The sequence below is a fragment of the Gracilinanus agilis genome, chromosome 4, assembly GCF_016433145.1.
Source record: "Gracilinanus agilis isolate LMUSP501 chromosome 4, AgileGrace, whole genome shotgun sequence".
Classification (NCBI taxonomy): domain Eukaryota; kingdom Metazoa; phylum Chordata; class Mammalia; order Didelphimorphia; family Didelphidae; genus Gracilinanus; species Gracilinanus agilis.
Window position 1 is genome coordinate 291287403 of NC_058133.1, and position 23607 is coordinate 291311009.

The 23607-nt window shown below is 36.8% G+C and overlaps 1 protein-coding gene across 1 annotated transcript in view; it reads left to right on the forward strand.

Moving 5' to 3' along the window:
* Positions 1-23607, forward strand: part of LOC123247083 (muscular LMNA interacting protein) — a 217887-nt gene that overhangs the window by 173602 nt on the left and 20678 nt on the right. Inside the window, exon 13 of the mRNA XM_044675880.1 lies at positions 22989-23042. Coding sequence (XP_044531815.1) covers positions 22989-23042 — 54 coding nt within the window. The remainder of the gene's footprint in view (positions 1-22988; positions 23043-23607) is intronic.

A 23607-nucleotide genomic window follows, 5' to 3' on the forward strand; every position in this document is an offset into this window, starting at 1 on the left:
CTTCCTTCCTTCCTTCCTTCCTTCCTTCCTTCCTTCCTTCCTTCCTTCCTTCCTTCCTTCCTTCCTTCCTTCCTTCCTTCCTTTCTTCCTTCCTTCCTTCCTTCTCCAGATTCTTCTCTCAGAAGAAATTATTCTGTAATTTCAGGACAGGTGTTGGCATATCTAGGGGGTAATGGAGAAAGGGCAAGAAAATGAAATAATTTATCATTTTCAGCCACTGTCATAGCAACAACCTTCACCATAGAAGGGAGGAGAAACATTCCTCTATTTTATTACCAAGTTTCTTGGAATTTGGACTTAAATACAGTTAATTATCTGTACTCAACTCTGCTTTGAGGGTCTGTAAAACAATTAACATGGACCAAATTCCAACTGTTGTTATGATAAAACTTATCTCAAAGAGATTTTTATGAAACTCATAAAGTTCAGAGATGGTGTCTGTTAAATGCAAAACATTATGGAACAATGGCTGAGGATTCCTATTGAAGATCACAGCCAGGAACTACCATGAACTACATTTTAATATGATTTTAACTGTCAACTGCCAAAGGAGTCTATATTTTGAGTAAGTTCTTCGAAAAGGTCGTTTCTAATAAAGATTTATTATTTTACAAGCCAAAGAATTTTGCTTTGAACACAGAATTGAAATCTAGAATACTGACCATTTCCTAACTAATAAACTTTCAGAATTCCATAGATCTAGACCTGAAAATAATCTCATAGGTTATCCATTCCCCCCACCTCTTTTTAAAGATGAGGATATGAGTTCCCACAGAGGTTGAATGATTTGCCCAAGATCATTTTGGAGAGGAGAATGATAAAAACTCAAAGTATAGCTGCAAATAAATAAGCCTTCTTTAACTCATCATATTAGAGAATTGTTTGGAACACTGAGAGGTTTAGTGACTTCACCATGGTCATGAAGAAAGGATCCTGTGAACATAGAAACATCCTAATTGTATCTGGTTTCTCTTTCTTGTTTTTTTAAACGCTTACCTTCAGTCTTAGAATCAATATTGTGTATTGGTTCCAAGGCAGCTGTGTGGTAAGGGTTAGGCAATGGGGGTTCAGTGACTTGCCCGGGGTCACACAGCTAGGAAGTGTCTGAGGTCAGATTTGAACCCACGACCTCCCGTCTCTAGGCCTGACTCTCAATCCATTGAGCTACCCAGCTGCCCCCAGATTTCTCTTTCTACTATACAAAGCTCCCTCTCATCACTTGTTGTTAGTCATTTCAGTCACATATAACTCTTCATGAGCCTATTTTGGGTTTTTCTTTGCAAAAATACTCAAGCATTTCCTTCTCCAGCCTGAAACAATATAAAGGGACATTTTAATACAATTCTTGGTTCATTTTGAGATTTAATAGGTTTTTTTTAAAAATGCATTTGTATTTCTGATTTTTATGAAAGTAGCCTTATCTATCCATAATTATTTATTTTATTATATACATGTGTATTTGTATATGATATATATTTATATGATATATAATTTACATATATGTATGCTATTTCCTTTTTCTTCCTCTTTCTCTTCTCTATCTCCTTATACATACATACATATATATATATATATATATATATAACATATGTAAAAGCAGTCATTTATTCTCTCCCCTCAGTTGTTACTTCTAGACTTCTCAATAGACTCAGTAAGTCAAATGCATTAACTAGTAGACATAAAAAATTATGGGACAAGTGAAAAGTTTTGAGGCATTGGAAGAAACAAATGTGATCACATAGGAATATTGAATGGTTAGTTGAGGAATATCATTAACAACAAAAAAAGAGATACAAAAAGAAAATGAACTTCTAACAATATTGGACAAATTTATACCATATGGCATTTAAACTAAATTCTTAAAGGAAAAGTTAAATGAAATACAGAAAGAAATATTAAAGGTACAATAGTGGGGGACCTCAATTTACTGTCTCTTAGACCTAGATAAATCAAACCATATAATCATAAAGAAAAAAGTTAATGAATTGAATAGAATTTTAGAAAAGTTAGATTTGCTAGACTTCTGGAGAATACTGTATAGGAATAGAAAGGTTTATGCCCATTTGTTAGCTGTCCATGAACACTTCACAAAATTTGACTATGTTTTAGGGTATAAAAGTCTTACCACCAAGTGCACAAAAGCAGAACTAGTAAAATATCTTTTTCTGAACATACTGCAAAAATAATCACAGATAGTAAAAAGTATTTGGAACAAAGATTAGAAATTAATTAAAATCTAAATAACAGTTCTAAAGAATGGGTGGGTCAAGAACAAATTATAGACAAAATGAATAATTTCATTAAAGATAATGACAACAATGAGAAAATTTGTGGTTTGCAGACAAAGCAGTAATTACAGTAATTTTGTATCTCTAAACTACTACATCAATAGAAGAGAGAGCAGATGAGCAAATGGGGCATGCAATGGGAAAAAAAAAAACACCTAGAGAAACAACAAATTTTAAAACATTAACTAATCACTAAAATTTTATACATATTCGTTTCCTCCAAGAATTAGTCATTGATCCTCCTTTTTTCTTTTTCTCTTCTCTTCCTGTTGGAAATGACACTTCTATAATTCAATTATCATCTCTATGTGTAAGAATTTCACATTGATATATTCACCTTTCATTTCTTTCATGAGATCCAGATTTGTAGCTCCCAAACATCTAGACATCTCTATCTAGATGTCCCACACTCATTTAAAACTCAACATGTCCCAAATTATTATCATCTTTCCTTCTAAATCTTTTTTTTTCTAATTTCACTATCTTTGACTTTGACCTCAACATTAACTCTACATTGCAGAGTTTTTAATGGAATTCAAATGAGCTAATATGTTTTACAAACTTTGAAGTACTATAAATAGTCTCATTGTTTATATGATTATGTACATCACGATTATAATTATTATTTTGGTCAGTACTGTGCTAAGTGCTGTTGCCTAAACAGAAGGAGGGGAGCAACTGGGTGGCTCAGTGGTTTGACAGCCATGTCTAGAAATAGGAGGTCCTGGGTTCAAATCCAAATTAAAAAACTTCCCAGTTCTGTGACCCCGGGCAAGTCACTTAACCCTCTTTGCTTAGTTCTTACTACTCTTCTGCCTAATTCTAATGAGGAAGGTAAAGGTTTTTTGGTTTTTTTTTTTAAACTAAACATAAGGAAGAGATGTCAATTTCTTCTATCAAGCAACTTTTAATCAAATTGGGTAAGCAAGTAACCACAAGTAGAACAATATCTTGCCCTGATAAACTTATATTTGTATAATGAGACAACTACTGTCAAGTTAATGATACAATCAAGTTTTTTAAGGTTTGTTTTTTTTTAACAATTAACTTTTTTAAGGGAATTATTTGTGCATTCAAGCAATGTCAGTTTTCAGGAAAGCTGAAGAAAAATTAAGAGTGGCAGGCTAGACCAAGAAGGTCAGAATGGACTTGCATAGGAAGTAAACTGAAAGTGTAAGGTGAGAGCCAAGATTGGAGACTGAGTACAGCAGTAGCAATTTCTTTCCAGGTTGTACTGCTGACTCATCTCCATAATCGTTTGTTTACCATATCATAAAAACCTTTTCACCCTGGAAGTTTATTCTCCCTCCAGACTTAGAAGTAGCCTTTGCCCCTGAAGGCTGAGCATGAGAATTTAGAATCATAGATTCCGTGCTGGAAAGGACCCGTGAGAGTCATTATTTCAACCACCACACTTTGCACAAGCAGAAACTGAGACTCGGAGAGAAGTAAGACTTGATCCAGGTCCATCAGTGATAAGTGGAAGGCCCAAGTCCTCTGATTCCAAAATCAATACTATTTCCATTACACTGAAATTCAGCAGGGCTGGGACTCAGATCACAGGTTCTCAGCTAATAAATTAATTGGTGGTTTTGTGATAGAAGCCATTTCTAGCTTGCTAGCACTTATGAGAATTAGGCGACTCTTGACTCTCTCAGAACCTAGAGTCAATTCTCTGCTATCATCAGGAATGGGAGGGCTTGAGTTCATGATATTCTTTAGAATTGTGTATTAACTGTCTTCTGTACAACTAGCATGAAGTAGATTGCAAACTCTCTTTGTAGAACTTACTATCTAATAAGACACCAGTTCTAGTAGGAGATAAAATTCCTTGACTAAATTATTGATGGCAGTGGTGGCAATCTTAGTAAGAGTTTATAATAACGGCTTGCATTTATATAGCATCCATCCAAAGCACTTTTAATACAACTACCATGTGGAACCAGAAATACAAGTATAACGATCCCCTCATTTTGCAAATAGGAACAATGATTTCAGAAAGGTGAAATGACTTACCCACAGACTCACAGCTAATAAGTGACAGAATCAGGTCTTGTACATCTCTATTGACAATGACTCTCTATTTCTGAGAATCACTGTGTTGTCTTAACATAGAGAGAGAGTTGCTGTAAGACATGAATTCCCAGAAAGAATTCAATATATTACATGGGTTTATTCCTGCCTTCAGACAAGATCATAATTAGGTTTACATAACATTTAGTAGTTATGATTTCTTCTCAGCAATGTAAAATATTGGCTACTTGAAGAATTATTCTTGGGGGCAGCTGGGTAGCTCAATGAATTGAGAGCCAGGCCTAGAGATGGGAGGTCCTTGGTTCAAATCTGGCCTCAGACACTTCCTAGCTGTGTGACCCTGGGCAAGTCACTTAACCCCCATTGCCTACCCTTACCACTCTTCTGCCTTAGAGCCAATACTGTGTATTGGCTCTAAGACAGAAGGTAAGGGTTTTAAGGGGGGAAAAAAGAGAATTATTCTCTTCATTTTTCAGATTAGGAAACAGACATCAGAGGGAAAGTTGATCAACTAAGATCAGGCAGTTAACGTGTCAAGTCTAAGTAAAGGATTAGTCTTCCGTTTCCATTTCCCTTAGTTCTTTCTGTCACATTAATGCAATTCAATGAGTAATCAGTTCTTGAGAATATAAAATGTGTTGAATAGGATAGTGTTGGGTCTGGAATCAAGAAGATTTGAGGTCAAATTGGGCTCCAAGTACATGCTGGTTGTGCGACCTTGGGCAAGTCATGTAAACTCTATTTGCTTCAATTTTTACAACTGTAAAATAAGAATAAAAGAATCAACTACCCTCCCAGGGTTACTGTGATGCTCAAATGAAACAATATTTATAAAGCACAGTGCCTGTCACATAGCTGGTGCTCAATAAATGTTTGTTTCCTTCCTTCCTTGTGACGCAGGACAGTTTTTGCTTTTCTTTCTACCACTCTACCTGCTATATAGCAAGGACTTAATAAATGCTTTTTAATTGAATAAGATAATTCCTTAACATTTAATAGTGTTTTCTTCACAATAACTTCATGATGTAGATAGAGCAACTATTTATTATTCCCACTTTACAAATGAAGTAAATGAAAACTAATACACTCAGATCACCTTATTCAGGTCTTGCATGCTTCCCATTCCAACATCAACAAATATTTTTCGGAAGGAGAAGAGTTTCAGGGACTTGAGCAAAATATTTGACCTTCTTGCTCTCTCTCATATACAATATTCTATTTCCTCTCTCCATGCCTTTGCACTGGCTATTCCTCATCACAAGAATGTACTCTTGTCTCACTTTCACTTCTTAGAACTACTCATTTCCTTCCAAACTGCACAAGAGCTGCTATGTACATAAAGCCTTTCCTGATTTCCCCAGCTGTTATGCCCATCCCCAACAAGTATACTTGTGTTTATATTGTATACATTTTGTACATAGTTATACACATGTTGCCTTTCCCAATGAATGTAATTTCATTGTGGGCAAGGATTGTTTCATTTTTTTCTTGGAATATAGTAGACTTTCTTTCCTTGTTTACATAATGGAAAATCAACTAATCCTTACTGGACTAGACATTTTCCTTCTCTGGCTTTACCTGTAAAACAAGGAGTTTGGCTTTGATGACCTCTGATATCTCTTCCATATCTGAGATGATGATCCTTTGACAAGATCTTAAAATTAGAGGCAGATGACAAAAATTTATTTTTCTCGAGACAAGAAAAAAGGATTGTCTCATAAATGCCCAGAGCTCCAAATTCTATTTCGAAAAGAGATTAAATGCTTAATTAGTTAATTTAACCATCTCTTTTTCCATCTCTTTTTTTTCTGAAGCATTCTCATTTTTCCTCTTGGTTCCAGGAAATTTTCTCTCTCTCTCTCTTGATTAGTGAAGTCAGCATCAGCTCTAGAGAATCGGTGACATTTATGAGAAAACCCCGTACTGGTAACAAACACTTCACAGAGCTTTATGTTAGGTTGACTGCAGCTGTGATCAAGTGTAATAAAAATCAGCTGAACAGTGTATACAAATGCCACTTGTAAAGAATGGTATGTGAGCAAAGGTCTAATTAATACGTGATGGAATACCTGAGGCTGGGGTTTCCATCCAGGGAATACTGGATGTTTGTTGCATTACATAAGCACTCTATTTCATGAACCATTCTGTATTAATGAATCTTCTGTAAAGTCCCTCATCTTGTCTCTAATTTTTCCTTGAGCCAAAAATAGGTTTTTTTTTTGGTTTCAGACTGAACCCTTATGCCACTCTTAGGTAAACAGTTTTTGGTGACTCACTCTTTGCCTTTTACAATTCACCTGAAGTCTGAGTAGGACATAAGTAATTTACTGACCTAAGACCTACCTCAGATGTTTCCATTCTTACATTTTCCCCCCACTTTTTTTGACTATCAGTCTTGTGACCCCTCTGATGTCCTGGCTCTTTTCCTTGCTTATGTGTTTGGACCATGCTTGTATTCAATTTTACATGATATTTTATCAAGGATTTTTCCACCTTTTGGGATGCTTCTCTCCTGGTCAATCAGTTACCACTCAGCTTAGCCTTACTTACCCTTTCCACTATTTGTTCTTCCTGGTGGATGGAGTACTTAGAGAAAATGACCTTTATGCCTTTTTATAGGTCTGTGAATGGCACTTCTCATCATTTGCAGGTGCTACTCCACTGACACTGTCTTGGCCCATGAGTAAACTCAATCTCTGATAATTTTTCTTCTTACTCTTCCTGATACTAAATGGAGAAACAAATGATTCCAGGAAAGGACTGATGTCCTTGTAGAGGATGAAAAGGATGATTGAAGCTGCTTATTCTGAAGTTTCTAAAGAATTTTGTTAAAACATCATTTAAGAATCAATTTTAAAGTATTCTTTGGTAAGGAATGTAGGATTCTTTCAGAACTACGTTTGTCTATAAAAGTTGGCAAGGGAAGAATTAGACACATAATTACATATGTTACTAACTTGATGGCCAGTTGGAAAGAGGAAGTTTCAATCTTTTTTATGCTAAAGTAGAAAATTTTTCTCTTTCTGATTCAGTTTAATTTAATTCGCAAGTATTAGAACAAAGTGTGCATGGCAGTGTTTCTGGTGGGGTTCTTTTCTTTGCCTTTTGCTTTTTGCCATGTAAAGGAGAGACTGTTAAAAGGGGAAATAATTTGAAATTTTGGAGAATGACTTCGGTAAAACGGATACAATTCATTCCCAGGACTACTTCCTTACATTGCTCAGGTATCCAGAAGAGAAGCTGTAAGACCGTTTGGTCACAACTGAGAGCAAACGGTCTTCCACAGATGTTGCACCTTTGGAATAAGGTACAGGGAAAACTCAAAGTTAAACTATTAGCCAGAAGCCTAGTATGTCTTGCCAGGGGATTTTTATCATGAGTGATAATTGTGGCACAGTGGGGAAAACAAACAACCAAACAAAACTTTTGATATTGGAACTGGGTTCAAATCCAGTTTCTGAATTCTTACTGCCTGTGTGATCTTAAGTCATTTAGTTTCTTTGGGCTAGTCTAATCTGTTGTCATCTTTTATATAGCTGGAAATAGATAGGGATAGCTAAATGCCTCAGTGGATAGAGCACCAACCCTGGAGATGAGAGGTTCTGGATTCAAATTTGACTGCAGACACTTCCTGGTTGTGTGACTCTGGGTAAATCACTTAACCCATTTGCTTAGGGCCTTGCCTTTCTATCTTAGAGTTGTTTCTAAGGCAGAAAGTAAGGGTTTGAAAAAATTAATACACAGGACTAAGTGGCTTTGGAAGCCCTTTTCAGCTTTTGAATCTATGATTCTATGAAGACCTAACTGGCAGCCTGACCAGCTCTGGTCCCTTCCCTGATTCCTTTATGCCGCCCACATAGCACAAATTATAGCACAAACACAGATTAGCAGACAGTTCCCCAGGGTTGCCTAATTTCTTGTGCCATTTTCAAATGTGATGGTCAAGAGAACAAACTAATGGATGGAAGGATCCTAGATATTGTATGTGGGAGAATTTCCCAGTTTACATTGTCCTATGTGAATCACACAATTTCTGTTCTTTGATAATCTCTTTTAGCAAGGCTGAGAAAGGTGAATGGTCATCAGAGGCACTTTAAGCCCCAGGCTAACATTTCCTAATGGGGGCAGCTGCAGATGAAAACATCTCCTGGAATGGTCCCCATGTGGACTGCCCTCCCTTCTCTAGCATCCTTACTCTCATCACACCTGCACTGGCTACATTTTTCTCCCTTTCCTATTTTGACCCATTAGTGAAACAATTCAAATGCTTTGGCAAACCTCAGCCCTTTGCTCCTATTCATATGTTGCTGAATGAAGCTAGAGAAAATAATGAAACCATCTGAGAGAGTTCAGTACAAATTTGTTATCTAATGGGCCTTCCCTGTAGCAATGTAGTTCTACTCCCCCCTAATTTATTCGCTATCCCCACTCTCTACAACAGTTGTTTTTAACTTCCTCAAGCTTTCTATGGCACTCTTCTCTAATGATGACCTTCATGCTTCACTGTAACAATTGAGGCTACTTGTTGAGGACTCCTTCTTCATCTCTCCCTTTTTCTGCTCAGATACCACTCCCTCCTTCCCCAACTATCTCCTACTCAGATTATAAGGTGATCCTTTTCTTTGCTAAGGCCAGCCTCTCTATAATCTCTTTAACTTTGATCTCATGCCTTCTTATATTCCCCAGAAAATTGCCTCCACTATCTTCCCTAAAGCCTCTATGATCTTCGGTTTTCCCCTATCTCTGATGGCTCCTTTCCTGAAGCTAACCAAAAAGTCTCTGTTTTTTTTTTTTCTTTCTTAGCCCTTGTTTTTTGACTGCTTTTTAATCTTTTACGTCATTAATCACTTTCTGCTCCTAGATATTCTCTCTTTTCTAAATTGTGTTATTTCTCTCTTTCTTCTCTTAGCTGACTGCTCCTTCCTTCTATGTCTCTTTCACTGTATCTATCCATAATACAGATAACCTACTAACTGGATATTCCTCAAGGCTCTTTCCTGGGCCTTCTTCCCTTCTTCTATACCAGAGATTCCTAAAGTGGGCACCACTGCCCCCTGGTGGGTGCTGCAGCGATCCAGGGAGGCGGAGATGGCCATACTTTTTTTTTGGTATTACATTCTATTCTGAGTTCAATAAATAGTTTCATAATTTCCAGGGGGCTTTAAGTAATATTTTTTCTGGAAATGGGGCAGTAGGCCAAAAAAGTTAGGGAACCACTGTTCTATACTGTTTTTGCTGGGTGAACCCATCATCAGTTCTCATGGGTTTGAATATCTTTTAGCAGAAATTTCCAGTTCTACATTTCCAGATCTAGTAAGTCTCCTGAAAACCTCCAACCCCTTTTCCCACATGTTTAACTAAGTGTCTTATTGCCCTTTCAAAGTCAATATTTGTCACCTTTCCACCCCAACTATTCTATTGTTGTCAAGGACATCTTATTTTCCAGTCACATAAATTGGCAACATTGGTGTCATCTTTAATACTTTACTTGCACTAACCCAACATATCTAATAAGTTGTCAAATCTTGTCTTTTCTGCCTACACAGCATCTTTTGTAGATTTATTTTATCTCAATTTATATAGCTATCTGGTAAAGGGCATTATCACCTATTACCTGGACCAGTGATGGGCAAACTTTTTAAAGAGGGGGCCAAAGGAAAGGAAATGCTCATCTGTCAGTCTGTTTCTAAGGCAACTCTTTGAAAGTTTCATTGCATTGTATCCTACTCATTGTATTCCTCAGATTAGGAATAATGTCTCTCAGCCATAGAACATTTCAGGGGGCCGCATCTGGCCCAGGGGCATAGTTTGCACATCACTGACTTGGACCAATGTAATAGCTTGTCTTCTAATAGCTTTCCCTGCTTCATCTCTCTACACTCTAATCTATCTTTCATTCAGTTGTTAAAGTTATTTTTTAAAGCATATGTGTAGTCAAATCACCTCTTATACTTAACACCAAAGCATTCTTATTACCTTCTAGATTAAGCATAGTGTCATTTGTTTGGCCCCCTAAAAGCTCTTTCCAACCTGCCTCCCTCCTTATTTTCTAGTTTTCTTAGACTTTACTACCCTGCAGGGACTCTATTAACCAGGAATGCTGGTCCACATTCTATTTCTTGCACACAACACTTGATCTCCTGTCACCATTTTATCTCTCATACCTGGAATGCTCTCCTTCTTTATCTCTAACTCTTAGGTTTTATGGTTTCTTACAAGTCCGATTTCCTACAAGACTTAGCTCAAACCCCATCTTATGCAAGAAGCCTTTCTAGAGCATCTTCACCTCCACTAATCTTCCAACTGTTTATAATATCCCCTTGGAGATTAACTTCCACTCAGTTTGAATGATTCTTATATGGATCTTATTCTTTCTATGTTCTTCCTTCCATTGGAATGCTACCATAGACTTTTTTCATATTGCTAATATTTTGCATGGTGTCTGGCACACAGTAAGTGTTTGATAAATGTTTGTTTACTACTGACTGACTGATATAAGCAAGTGATATGGATATCCAAAAACAGTTGAGTAGTATTTTCTTTCTGTACCAGAACCATGACTCCATTCATACAATGAACTCCCTGGTAAGGAATTTCTGTAGGAGAAAATACATTTATATCTCTTAACCTTAGATAATGTTCTTGGTCATTGAGATTTTAGCAACTTACCCAGAGTCAAATAGTCATTACAAGTCAGAGGCAGAAGTTGAACCCAGGTTTCCACAAGGTTTCTAGAATGGCTTTTTTTCCATTACACCATGCTACTTCTTTTGTTCTAAAATTTTTTCAGAGGCAGCAGGAACAAGGAGTACATTAAATCTTGTGAGTTGGAGGTACAGGTAGAGGTGACATTGTAGGCTTCATTAGAGAAGTGATGTCTTTGGGGAGAAGAAAAGTTTTGGTTATAATGAGATGAATAGAGCATTAGTAGAAAATTTTAAAATATAAGGTAGAAGGTTTATAGCAGGACATGAATTCCCCAATTGAAGGGCCAATAGAGAAGTAGCAGGAGAGGAATAGGCCTAGGGAATGAGTGCATAAGTAAGTCAACCGGAAAAATGGTGGTGTCATTAAAATAATTAGATATAATTAAGAGGTGGAATATAGATTCTAATATTCTTGCCAACTTGATTGCCAACCTCCCAGATATATCCCAATTTTTGACTATTAGGTGCCATAGAGGAAAGAATGCTGAGCTTGGAGAAAGGGAGACCCAGGTTTGAATCCTGTCTTAGACACTAGTGTTATGACATTGGAAAAGCAAGCCTCTCCTCATCTGGGGATGTGAGACTATGTACCTAATCATGGCAAGGGTAGTTGTGAGGATCAGATGAGACTATATAAAGTTTAAAGCACTATATAAACATTATCAATAGATAAATCATTATGATTTCAATGACATTGTTCTTCATTTGTTCAGTTTTGTCTGACTCTTTGTGATCTCATAGACAACAGTGGACCAAGACTAACCATGGGGTTTCCTTGGCTAAGATACTATAATGGTTTGCCATTTCCTTCTCCAATTGGATTAAGATAAAAAGAGGTTAAATGATTTGCCCAGGGTCACATACCTAGCAAATGTCTGAGGCTGGATTTAAACTCAGATCTTCCTGACTAGACCCACGACTCTATCCATTCAATGAGCTGGCTGCCTCCATGACTTCTGTACTATCCCTGAAGTGTAGAGCCTCTATCTGAACATGGCAGTCATGATGTGCTATGATTAGGACAGAGAACAGTGAGCCTTTTGTGCTCTTATATATGCAACATAACCTCTTAGTGTCCCCGATGACTCTCTAAGGATTAGAAATTGTAGGTGAGTTGTTTTTCTCCATCAGTGGTGTGAATTTTCACATGAGTGGCTCTCTACGTGATGAAACTGATAGGATTAAAAAAGGTTATGTTCTTGTTTTGTTTTGTTTTTGTATACTACATCAAATTGTTGACTTAGTTTGTAGTTCTCTAAAATTACAGATCTAGTTCACTGATATCTAATTTTATCTTCCCAATTCTATATTTATGCAGTTGTTTTGTTTTAAATCTAAATAAAGGACTTTACATATTTCCCTATTAATTTTTTTTCTCATACTAGATTTAGTACATCTTTTAAGCCTGTCATGTTTGTTTTTTTTAATCATGACTTTGTCATTTACACATTAGCAGTCCCTTCTGTGTTTATGTTAGCTACAACTATATGCCATGATAAATCACCTTTGTCTTCATCCAGATCCTCACCAGATCTCCTAATTGTGGAGGCAAGACTTCATAAATCAAGTTAGTAATGTTAAAGCTTTTAATTCCCTCCATGAAAAGTTTTGGGGCACACAAATGACTCCTTCTTTCTAGTTAGCATCTCTTTGGATAATTTAAAGCAATTGGATTATGGGATAATGGGCTTGCTGAATCCCGCCCCCCCAAACAAAAGAGACAATTTTTCATGATAAGCACATGGACATATGGGGAAATCTCTAGCCACTACAAGTGTGCAAATCCATAAAAATATAGCAATTATCAAGTGAGGATATAATCTTTATACAGTGACACATATACAAACATTCTTGCAAAAAGGATGGAGTTGTTATTGTTGGAGGTCCTTCATTTTTGAAGAAGACCAAAGACATCACCATATTGGAGTCAAATAGTGGATGATGGGTGATGTTTTGAATTTTGTTTGAATTGGATTTACATGAGCGAGAATTGTGCAAAGTAGTCAGCCTCGTTCTCTCTTCCAGAATCATTGAAGTCCAGTGGCAGGACAAAAGTCTAACCAGAAGGGAATTAGATTACAGATTAATACCTAACATAGGTTCACCAAGGTCTCTAGAGAAGAGTAATAAGAGACCTGAAAAGGAGAGCAGAACACCACTGTCATTATTTATTTTCTTTATCCAGTGCTGAAGGAAAGGGAAGAAGAATATGGCTTAGTGCTTCCACACCTACCAAAGATCTCAGAGCTGAAGGATGGATAAAAAGACTTGCTTCTCTTTGAGTTCTTTGTACTGTTTTCTTTGTGATCAGATAATGCATGAGTCTGTATCTTCCCTGTGGCTCTTCAGCTCCCTTCAGAGGGTTGGAGGTAAAGCTACACCTTTTGCATGCTAAGATATAGAACATATCGGAGGGCCAATGTGGAATATTATTCTTCAGTAAGGGGTAGAACAGCTCTGAACTGAGATGCTAATAGGTCCTTTCCTATTAACAACAGAATACCTCTGCAGGCTAGTCAGATGATCAGTTGCTGCCCCCTTTTGTGAGACTTAATGTTTTGTTAGGACTCAAGAGGAAGCAGAACTTATAATTATGTCCTACGTTTAAAAGAGCTAGAAAGTAACAAGTTGTCAATCAATAATTGAAATATTGCCAAGCATAGCTGACTAAGCTTTTAGTGTTAGCGCCTAGGAAATGCAAATTAATTTGAATGTGAACCAGAGAAAAGCATAACATTGCTGGGTCTCAATTTCCTCATCTCTAAAATGAAGGAGCTGGACCATATAATCTGTGTATAAGGCACAGCACTAATGTTTTATGGTAATGAGAGACATCCATTAGAGTCAAAAATTATATACAGTTTAACACACTCCAAAATCAAATGTAAATAACTTTTAGATTACCCATTATCTTGAGTTATTTTTTACCACTGTTCTATCCACTGGCAAGGAAAATTAAAAATTGATTATGTTTGTATACATATATGTGTAAATATAATGTTTTAAAGTCATAGATTAAGATGAAGTGGATTTAAAAAAATGCTATGCCTTTAGCAAAAATAAATCAAAGGAAATCAGTCAATTAACAAGCCAAGCACAGTGCTAGGTTCTGGAGATACAAAGACAAAATCTCTGGCCTCAAGGAGCATATTTTTGTCACAGCAAACAAGTATATACAAACTATATAAAAGTAATTTGAGGGTTAGGACGAGTCATTAGCAGTTAGAAAACCACTTAGGAACTGCCTCTTGACCTGAGCTTTGAAGAGAACTAGGGATATCAATTTACATATTTCAAAGTCACTAAATACCTGTTTTGAACTCATTTGAACCTTTAAGTAAAGTATTTATACCATCCTCAGAATTCAGGAAAATTTTTTAAGATATCATAAGAGATCAGACACTTCCCAGCTGTGTGACCCTGGGCAAGTCACTTGACCCCCCATTGCCTACCCTTACCACTCTTCCACCTATAAGTCAATATACAGAAATTAAGGGTTTAAAATAAAAAAAAAAAGATATCATAAGAGACAGGAAAAAAGGATGGAGAGATTTGGTATTACACAAACAGTATTCATTCATTAAAATAGTAAATCACTTAGCCCAAGTCCCTAAGGGCCCAAATGATGATAATTCATTAAAAGAGGGATTCTTTATGTAGGTAGATTTCAGAGGGATCTCGGATTGAATTTTTTAAAAAATTGATTACTGAGTATCAATAAAATTGATTTTCTTATATACCTATACATTTTATTTTATGTATTTAAAAACATTATTTGGAGAAGAGGAGCACAAGTTGGATCAATATGTCAAAGGGGCCTATGACACCAAAAAAAGGCAAAGAATTCCTATATTAAATGTGGCCTATTTGCCTACCATATTCATTTCCAGTTGGACAGATGTCTAGGATCCCCTGGTTTTCATGAATTGTAAAATTATTGTGGATCCATGGACTTAGAACTCTAGCTACAATTCACAGTGACTCAGAGGACAACAGATGTTTACACAGGAGTTTGTGTTTATGAAGAGTATATCATAAATGTAAATTTGTATGAAGGGGAAGAAAGGGATGAATCCAAATGTCCATTGAGGGAGATTCATGGAACAAGATGCAGGGCCAAGGATTTCTAGGCATGGAGGAGTTTGTGATCACATCATAGTCCCTGGGAGGTGGGGAAGAGGAGGAGTTATTAAGTACCTATTATGGTACCATGCTAAACACTTTTACAGATATTCTTTTGATCTTCACAACTTTATAAAGTAGGTACGATTGTTAGCTTCATTTTACACTTGAGGAAACTGAGACAATCCACAGTGAAATCACTTACTAACCTCATTCAGCTAATAAGTGTAGGAACAGATTGGTCTATTTTTTAATTTTAATTAATTTAATTTTAATTTTAATTAATTAAGGATATTTTCCATGGTTACAAAATTCATGTTCTTTCCCTCCTCCTCCCCCTTCCCAAATCTGATGCACAATTCCACTGGGTTTTACATGTGTCATTGATCAAGACCTATTTAGGAAGATATTTTTGAATTCAAATCTTCCTGACTCCAGGCCCAGTTCTTCATCCATGATGCCACTTCACTGCCTCTATAGGTGGGCTATCATGCTTCAGGGGATTCTACAGCCTCAAGGTTCCACCAGGAGGCTTCTGTAAAGAAACAGCTTCAGAGCCGTAGACCCAACCTGATGCTGGTGGTGGCACCAACCCTTCCAGCCACTTTCTGACATGATATTCAAATCCCCAGCTGACATTTGGGGTCTGAGCATGTTTCCATTTAAAGCTGTAGCCCCAGGAAGACTGAGGAATACAGATTTTTCAGACAGTGAATGCTCCAACTGGGTCTTAAGAAAGACATCCCAGACCTATACCTTTAAATACAGATAAAGTTTGCCCTTGAAAGCCAACTACATCAGATCACTGCTCTAAAGAATTGGTCAAAAAAGAACCTCTCAGGTCTCTGCAAAGTGCCTCTGTCCAACTAGAGTCAAAGCTGCTTGCTAAATACATTTGTTCCATTAAAAAATCCTTATATACTTATGACCCTTTCTAGTTTAGAAAGCATTTTTTGCTTAAATTGATCATAGATTTGAAACTGAAAGGACTTTTCATTGGAGGTCACGGAAAATGACCACTTCATTTTGCAGATAAGAAAACTAAGAAGTCAAATGATTTACCCAGGTCAGACAGGTTATAGCCAGCCCTGATTGTGAACTCAGGATAACCAGTTCTAAATCTAGTGCTCTTTCTATTACAATAGGCGATCTATAATTATTTCCCTCGACTCTCACAACCATCTTATGAGGACGGCAAGAAAATATTATTATCCCCATTTTATAAATGAAGAAACTGAGTCTCAAAGAGATGATGACTTACCAAAATAAGTAAATGATAAAGTGAAGACAGCCAGAGGTCTGACTCAATAAAACCAATTTTCTTTCTTCTCTAATCTCATTGTGGTTTTTTAAGCTATTTCAGTCCTGTCTGGTTCTTCATGACCACATTTGGGGTTTTCTTGGCAAAGATACTGGAGTAGTTAGGGCAGGTAGATGGCTCGGTGGATGGAGAGCCAGGCCTAGAGATAAGAGGCCCTGGGTTCAAATCTGGCCTCAAGCTCTTCCTAGCTGTGGGACCCTGGACAATCACTTAACTCCCATTGCCTTGCCCTTATTGCTCTTTGGCCTTAGAACAAGTATACAGTATTGATTCTATGACAGAAGGTAAGGGTTTAACAAAGAGATCCTGGGGAAGTGTGCCATTTCCTTCTCCCACTCATTTTTCAGATGAGAAAACTGAGGCAAATGGTTAAAGTGACTTGCCTAGGGTCATATAGCTAGCTAGTAAGTGTCTGAGGCCAGATTTTAAACTCAGGAAGAAGAGTCTTCCTGCCTCCTGGCTTGGTGCCCTATCCACTGTGCCATCTAGCTTCCATACATATCCTGCTGTCTCCCATTACGAGGGGAGCTAGCAATTGTTCATTTCATTCAGATTAAGGTAGAAAGGGGAGGGGAGGGGAGAGGTGGAATTGTGAGTTTACAGTAAGGGGAAAATATTTATATGTTTATTTGGAAATTCTAAAAGTTAACTAGATCAAAACTGTGTGAAATCTTTTAAAATAAAGTTTAGTAGCAGCTTGAAATATTTTTCTAAGTACGATTTTCATATACTATTCCAACTGTAATCTCCTGGACCTCTGACTATATTTTGCTGACCCTTTTTCTTGCTGACTCATGGACTTTCTCCTCCCGTCCAAATCTATATGAGTTCTCAGAAGGCTGTGTGGTAATAGAAATTCCCATACAGGAAGAAAATCTCTCTTAGGGTCATTACTTCTTGGAATTGCACCATGATAAATCTTCCCTAGCTCTTATTATAATTGTTTGCATTTACGAGACACTTTAAGGTTTGTAAAACCCTTTTCTCATGACAACCCTGTAAGGTCGGCAACCCAGGTATTATTATCTCCATTTTGCAAATGAGGAAAAATTTATATAGTACTTTAAATTTTGCCAAGAATTTTACAATTATTATCTAATCTAATATTATCTTAATTACAATCTCATTGCATCATTAAAACAAGCCTGGGAAATAGATGCTATTATTTCCATTTTCCAGATGAAGGAACCACGGCAGATAGAGGTTCCATGACTTGCCCATGGTCATAGAACTAGTGTTATCAGTAAAGTTGGGGTACTCTCTTAATCCCTGCTAATAAATGGGGGTAGAAGATGAATGAGGTGATATGGAAGAGGAATGAAAGGGATGGCTGAGTTTAGGGAAGGAATGAATGGGGTAGTATATTGGATGATAAGGGAATAGGTGAAGTATTCAGGAGAAGCAGCTGAAAACAGGCTAGACACTCAAGGCTAGAGACAGAGGATACTGGGGGGGAAATAGGCTGAGCCCTTCCAACAGGAAAGGTATCTCTATAGACACAAGGATTTGGGCCAGTCAGAAATGGTTTAAATCTGCCTTGAGGGCTTTTCTTGTCAGTTTCTCAAGTCCCTAGAGCAGGGGTCAGCAATGTATGGCTCTTGAGCCATATCTGGCTCTTTTGAAGGCCAGATATGGCTCTTTCTGCAGGAGCCATAAAGTCAATTTTTTTTCAGGCACTATTACAGGAGCACGCACTGTTACAGGAGCATGCGCTATGAGCACTGTAGGGCTCTCATGAAATTACATTTTTAAAAAATGTGGCGTTTATGGCTCTCACGGCCAAAAAGATTGCCAACCCCTGCCCTAGAGGGAGGAGTCGAAGGGCTCCTCCCTGTCAGTGAAACTGATGGGTGCAGGAGGAAGTCTCAGACAACAACATCCTCCCAAGAGGGATGCCTCCAGTTCCCTCAAGAAATAAAATAAAATAACTCCTTCCCACTTCAAACCTTGCCTAATCTTTGACACAATGATTCACCAGAGGGTTTCAATAGGTAACAAGGGGATTTATTAATATTCTAGGTTAGTCAGAAGGAGAGAAGGGTTTGGGTTTCTGACAGCTGCTAGGGAGAAACTCAAGGTGGGGGAGGGTCACAGGAGTGGGTTAGACTGAGAGATAGCTTGCTCTCCCAGCCGGGAAAGATTTGGCTGCCTTTGAAGTAGAGTGTATACTAAATCAATAAAAAAAGGGATAGTTTGATTCAAGGATGTCCTACTTGGCTATAGGGAAACTAAACCCACAAAGTCTAATCACTAAAACCCCCAAACCACCCTTCCTCCCAGAGCCCACAGGGAAAACAGGAAAGGTAACAGGAATATAATATGGGGAGGTCAGGGAGAGGTCCAGAGAAATTAGCTAGGTTCAAATTGTCCAGAGACAAAAGCACAGGCCAAAAGCAAAACTGAAACCCAAAAGCAGAGCTTCAGTTGGACCATCCGCTCTCTTCAAGCCTCAGGTTCCAACTGAACTTCTGTCAGGATTCTAAGGCAGACTGCCAGAAGTTTTCAGTTAACTTTTGCAAGGGCAAAAGCTTCTATTGCATCTTTGCATTACACTAGCAAATGTCAGAACATGGATTCCAACTTCAGTATTATGCCTTTGAGATTACTGTGCCAGGATGCTGATCTGCTTCAATGGAAAGATGGGGTTTCATTTATGTGCAGTAGAACAAAATACAATTTCTTTGCTTTCCTATCTTGTGTGATTCTTGTATAGATCCTTTCAGAAAGTCTCCAAAGAAGAACCAGCCAATTATTTCAAATCACTTCTATGTTTCTTTTGATAATTTGTGGATATACTGCATAGTACTCAGATTGTCCATTTATCATCCTGTAATCTGGGCATATGAGTAGCCCACTTCCTTTTTCTGCTCATGTATATCCTTAATGCCTTTCCTGTATTTCTCACATGATATTTGCAACACTTTACTTAACCACATCATGTGGTTTCCTTTGGATGACCTGGATATTTGAATTTTCCTCATGATTGTTTTTCTTAATGATAACAAAAATTTCTTAGAATATATCAGCATTAAAAAATGAAATTTGGGAGGTAGTTAGCATCTGGCATCATTGAAAGCATTGTGCAAATTCCCAAATGCATTCTAGTATGATCTTTTCTTATTATAAGGCAGCTTGATGGTGCACTAAATACAGTGGTGGACTTGATGTCAGGAAGACATGCATAAAATCCAGACACCATATTAGGTGTTTGACCCTGAACAGGTCATTTAACTTCTACCTCAATTTCTTCATCTGTAAAATGGGGATAATAACAAGCGCTTGCCTCCCAAAGTTGTTGCAAAGATCAAATGAGACATTTATAAAATGCTCTGCAAAACTTACCACATACTATAAATGCTAGTTATCATCATCATCATCGACAACAACAACAACAACAACAACAACAACAACAACAACAACAACATATTTTCGGCTACCTGCATTGAAAATAGGTAGCGCATGTTAAATAAACATAATCATCCACTAGTCAATTGGCTCTTTGTGTAACTACATGTCATAATTTGGATTTTTGGATAATATCTATTTTTTTCAATCTCTTCGCATCCTCCAAGCATCAATTATTATCTTTTCTTTTCTGAAGAATTGATAGCTAAGTCATTCTACTTTGAGTGGAAAGAATTTCCTCGAGGAAGTTTTTACTTTGTGGATTGTTCCAATTAGTACAATGCCATTTATAGAAAAGAATATTGGTGGGGGCAGCTGGGTAGCTTAGTGGATTGGGAACCAAGACTGGAGATGGGAGGTCCTAGGTTCAAATCTGGTCTTAGACACTTCCCAGCTGTGTGATCCTGGGCGAGTCACTTAACCTCTATTGCCTAGCCCTTACCACTCTTCTGCCTTGGAGTCAATACATTGTATTGACTCCAAGACAGAAGGTAAGGGTTTAATAAAATAGAAAAAAAAAGAAAAGAATATTGGTAAGACCCCTTCTTCAGTAGAGAATCATTTTCCCCCTTCTTGTTTGGGCTTTGCATGGAACACCTGCTATGACATTACCAAAGACCTTATCTAAGCATTTATCTCCTTGTTTTATCTGTCACTTAGCACTAAAACCACTTATTTGTGAACAAAGCAATCTCTTGGGATGCGTCAATCATAGAGTCTTACATTGGTTTTGACATATCACTATGAGGAAATTTGTCTAAGTAGTACTTTTAGGACTTTCATCACATTCAGTGAAGACAAATGCTTTTTTTTTTTTATTATTTAGACAGATAATAGGCAAGGTGAGACATTACCATCTTTCTATTTATTAGTTATTTCTGTGATTAGGGTGATGCTGTTTGATATAAAAACAATCTTTTACAGATTTCTTCTTCCCTTCTGTTTTCAGAGATTTCCTTGCTTCGTGCATAGAACATTATCACAGTTTTTATAAAAATAAGAAAGTTGGCAAATGGATAGGTTGCTGCTGGTGTGTTCTTGTTTTACATATTTTTAAAAAATAAAAGTATTGTCGTTAGGATTTCTCATTCTTTTTGAATCTTCATGTTTCTGTAGTTTCTTGAAAATTTGTCCCTTTACACTTTTAAAGTCCCATTGCCTTGTTGAAAGGAAGAGGATTTCTGGTCAAGATTACTGCCTGAATGGGAAGTAGACTACTCAATTTCCATATATTCTAGCAAAATCCTGAAGTTCATGCCAGATTGAATAATCATCAAGAAATCTAATGATAAATTGAAGTAACTAACTCCTATCAAGCCAAAATTACACAAAAAATCATCCAGAAACCCATGAAAGGGGACCACACCAGTGCAGGTAACATCCTAGATAGACTAGGGATGGGGAACATGTAGAATTTAGTACTCTATGTCTGGAGTTAGCAAGAGCAAAGGACAACCTGAGAAAGCTTCAGATTAGGAAACATTGAAAGCTGCAGAGAGCAATAATAGACAAAATCCAGTTCAGTGCCACCATATGGGAGAACAATTTATGTGCTAGTAACTACATTTTAAAGAGAAACAATTTTGAAAGACATAAAATTTCTGATCAATATAGTATTGACCTACTTACTATAATTCCAAAGGACCAATGTTAGTGTACAGAATGAGAACAAATTTTTGGAGTCAATGCAGGAATTTTCTGAGTTTGACTATGTATATTGATTACAAAATCTTTGTTTATTTTCTATTTTCTATATTTTGCTATTTTTTGGATTTAACTTCATTCTTTCAATGAACAAAATCTTTCTTTTTCTTTCCCTTCCAAATCCCACTGAGAATAAAAGAAAAATAAACAAAGGCCATTATTATAGTTTAAGTAAAATATGATAAGGATGGAAGTAGTGTGCTGGAAGAGAAAAAGATATAAAGGAGAGATGCCATGGAGATAGAATGACCAAAATTTGCCAAAAGATTAAATATGATGAGTTAAATAGCAGTGAGGAATCAACCTGAGTGACAGTAGAATAGTGATTCCATTAACTCATATTTTTCAGTAACCTGTTTCCTCATGTTGTCATGAGGGTTGTTAAGACAATATAATTAAACAAACTATAATAGGATGTTTCTTATTGCCTACTACTCTTTTTGAATTTCTCTCTCCAAGGAGAACCTATACGGCAGCCTGCCCTGGAGTTTCAACTTAAGCGTTCTAGATAAATTTGTAGTAAAAGGATTTAATGGGGTTCATTTTCTCCTATAGTATGTCACCTTATGGGTAACAAATATAACATATGAGGACTGACAGGTGGATGAACCCTTATAGACAATAAAAGAACTGTGTTTTGCTTAGCAACCTCTGTCTCCTTTTCTACAACTGCTATTATTTAAGCAGAAAGATTGTAAATAACAGGACTGAAGGCTGTTTTATGCATTTTTCTTTTTCAGAGATGCTCCTCCCATCACTAACTTTTTGTTGATAAACCTTCTAATAGTTAGCTAATCTGGTTTTCAAAAAGAAAATATGGGAAGAATTCAATGTTTATTGAGTCATTTCAGTTGAATTTCACTATTTTCTCCAATCATGCTTTGTTTTGTGTTTATCTCACTGAAAATATTTAATTTCTGTGGAAAGAACTGTCTTCTGAGAACCCGATTTTTTCTCTATTTTCTTTCACTTTACTAATTGCTTAATAATTAAACCATGTGAGTGGGTTGAAGTTTCCTTGAGTGCTATTCATTCTATGAATTTCTGTGAATTTTAATAGTCTTTTCTGGGAAAAAAAATCCAAACAACTTATGTCATTCAACAATAAAAAAAAATATTTTCTAAGGACATACTATGTGAAAAGAACAATAACATAGGATATCCAAATCAATATTAACTAAAAAAAGATTTATCACAGTACTTGCCTTTAAGGAAATTATTATAATAGAGTTTTCATATTATATAACATTCTTATTAGGGTTTGTCGATTCAAAACTAATAGGTCAATTTGATAAACTATGTGCATATTAAAATACCCTTTTCTAAACATTAACTGTTTACTAATGTTTAATTAAAATATTTTTTCTGTCTATATTTCACTACAACCTGACCATTTTTCCTGTGCAGCCAAGTCATCCAATAGTAACTATTCCTGAAAATGAAGCCCTTGGTTCGAAAGAGGTATGTATGGGTAAGATATATTTGCAAGCAAAAGACAATGATTCATTTTTATATAAACTTATAGAAATAAACCACTGCTATCACTTAATGAAGTATGATTGTGCCCTACCTTCTCAGGTTAGACCAAAAGATTTACAGGATCTTTTGACTGCCAAAAATCAATGTAAAACAATAAACATTTAGAGGCAAGCACTGGGGATATTTATCTAAAAACTGATAGCTCTCTTCCTCAACAAATGTACTATCTTAAGGGGAAGACAACACACAATAGAAGGCAGGATTGTGTCTAATAATGATGTGAATTAGAATGATGAGCTGTGGGGCAACTAGGTGGCTCAATGGATAGAGATCTGAGCTTAGAGACTGGAGGTCCTGGGTTCAGATGTAGTCTCAGACACTTGCTAGCTGTGTGACTCTGGGCAAATGACCTGATCTCTATTGCCTAGCCTTTACCACACACAGTATTGATTCTTAGACTGAAGGTAAGGGTTAAGAAAGGAAGGAAGGAAGGAAGGAAGGAAGGAAGGAAGGAAGGAAGGAAGGAAGGAAGGAAGGAAGAGAAAGA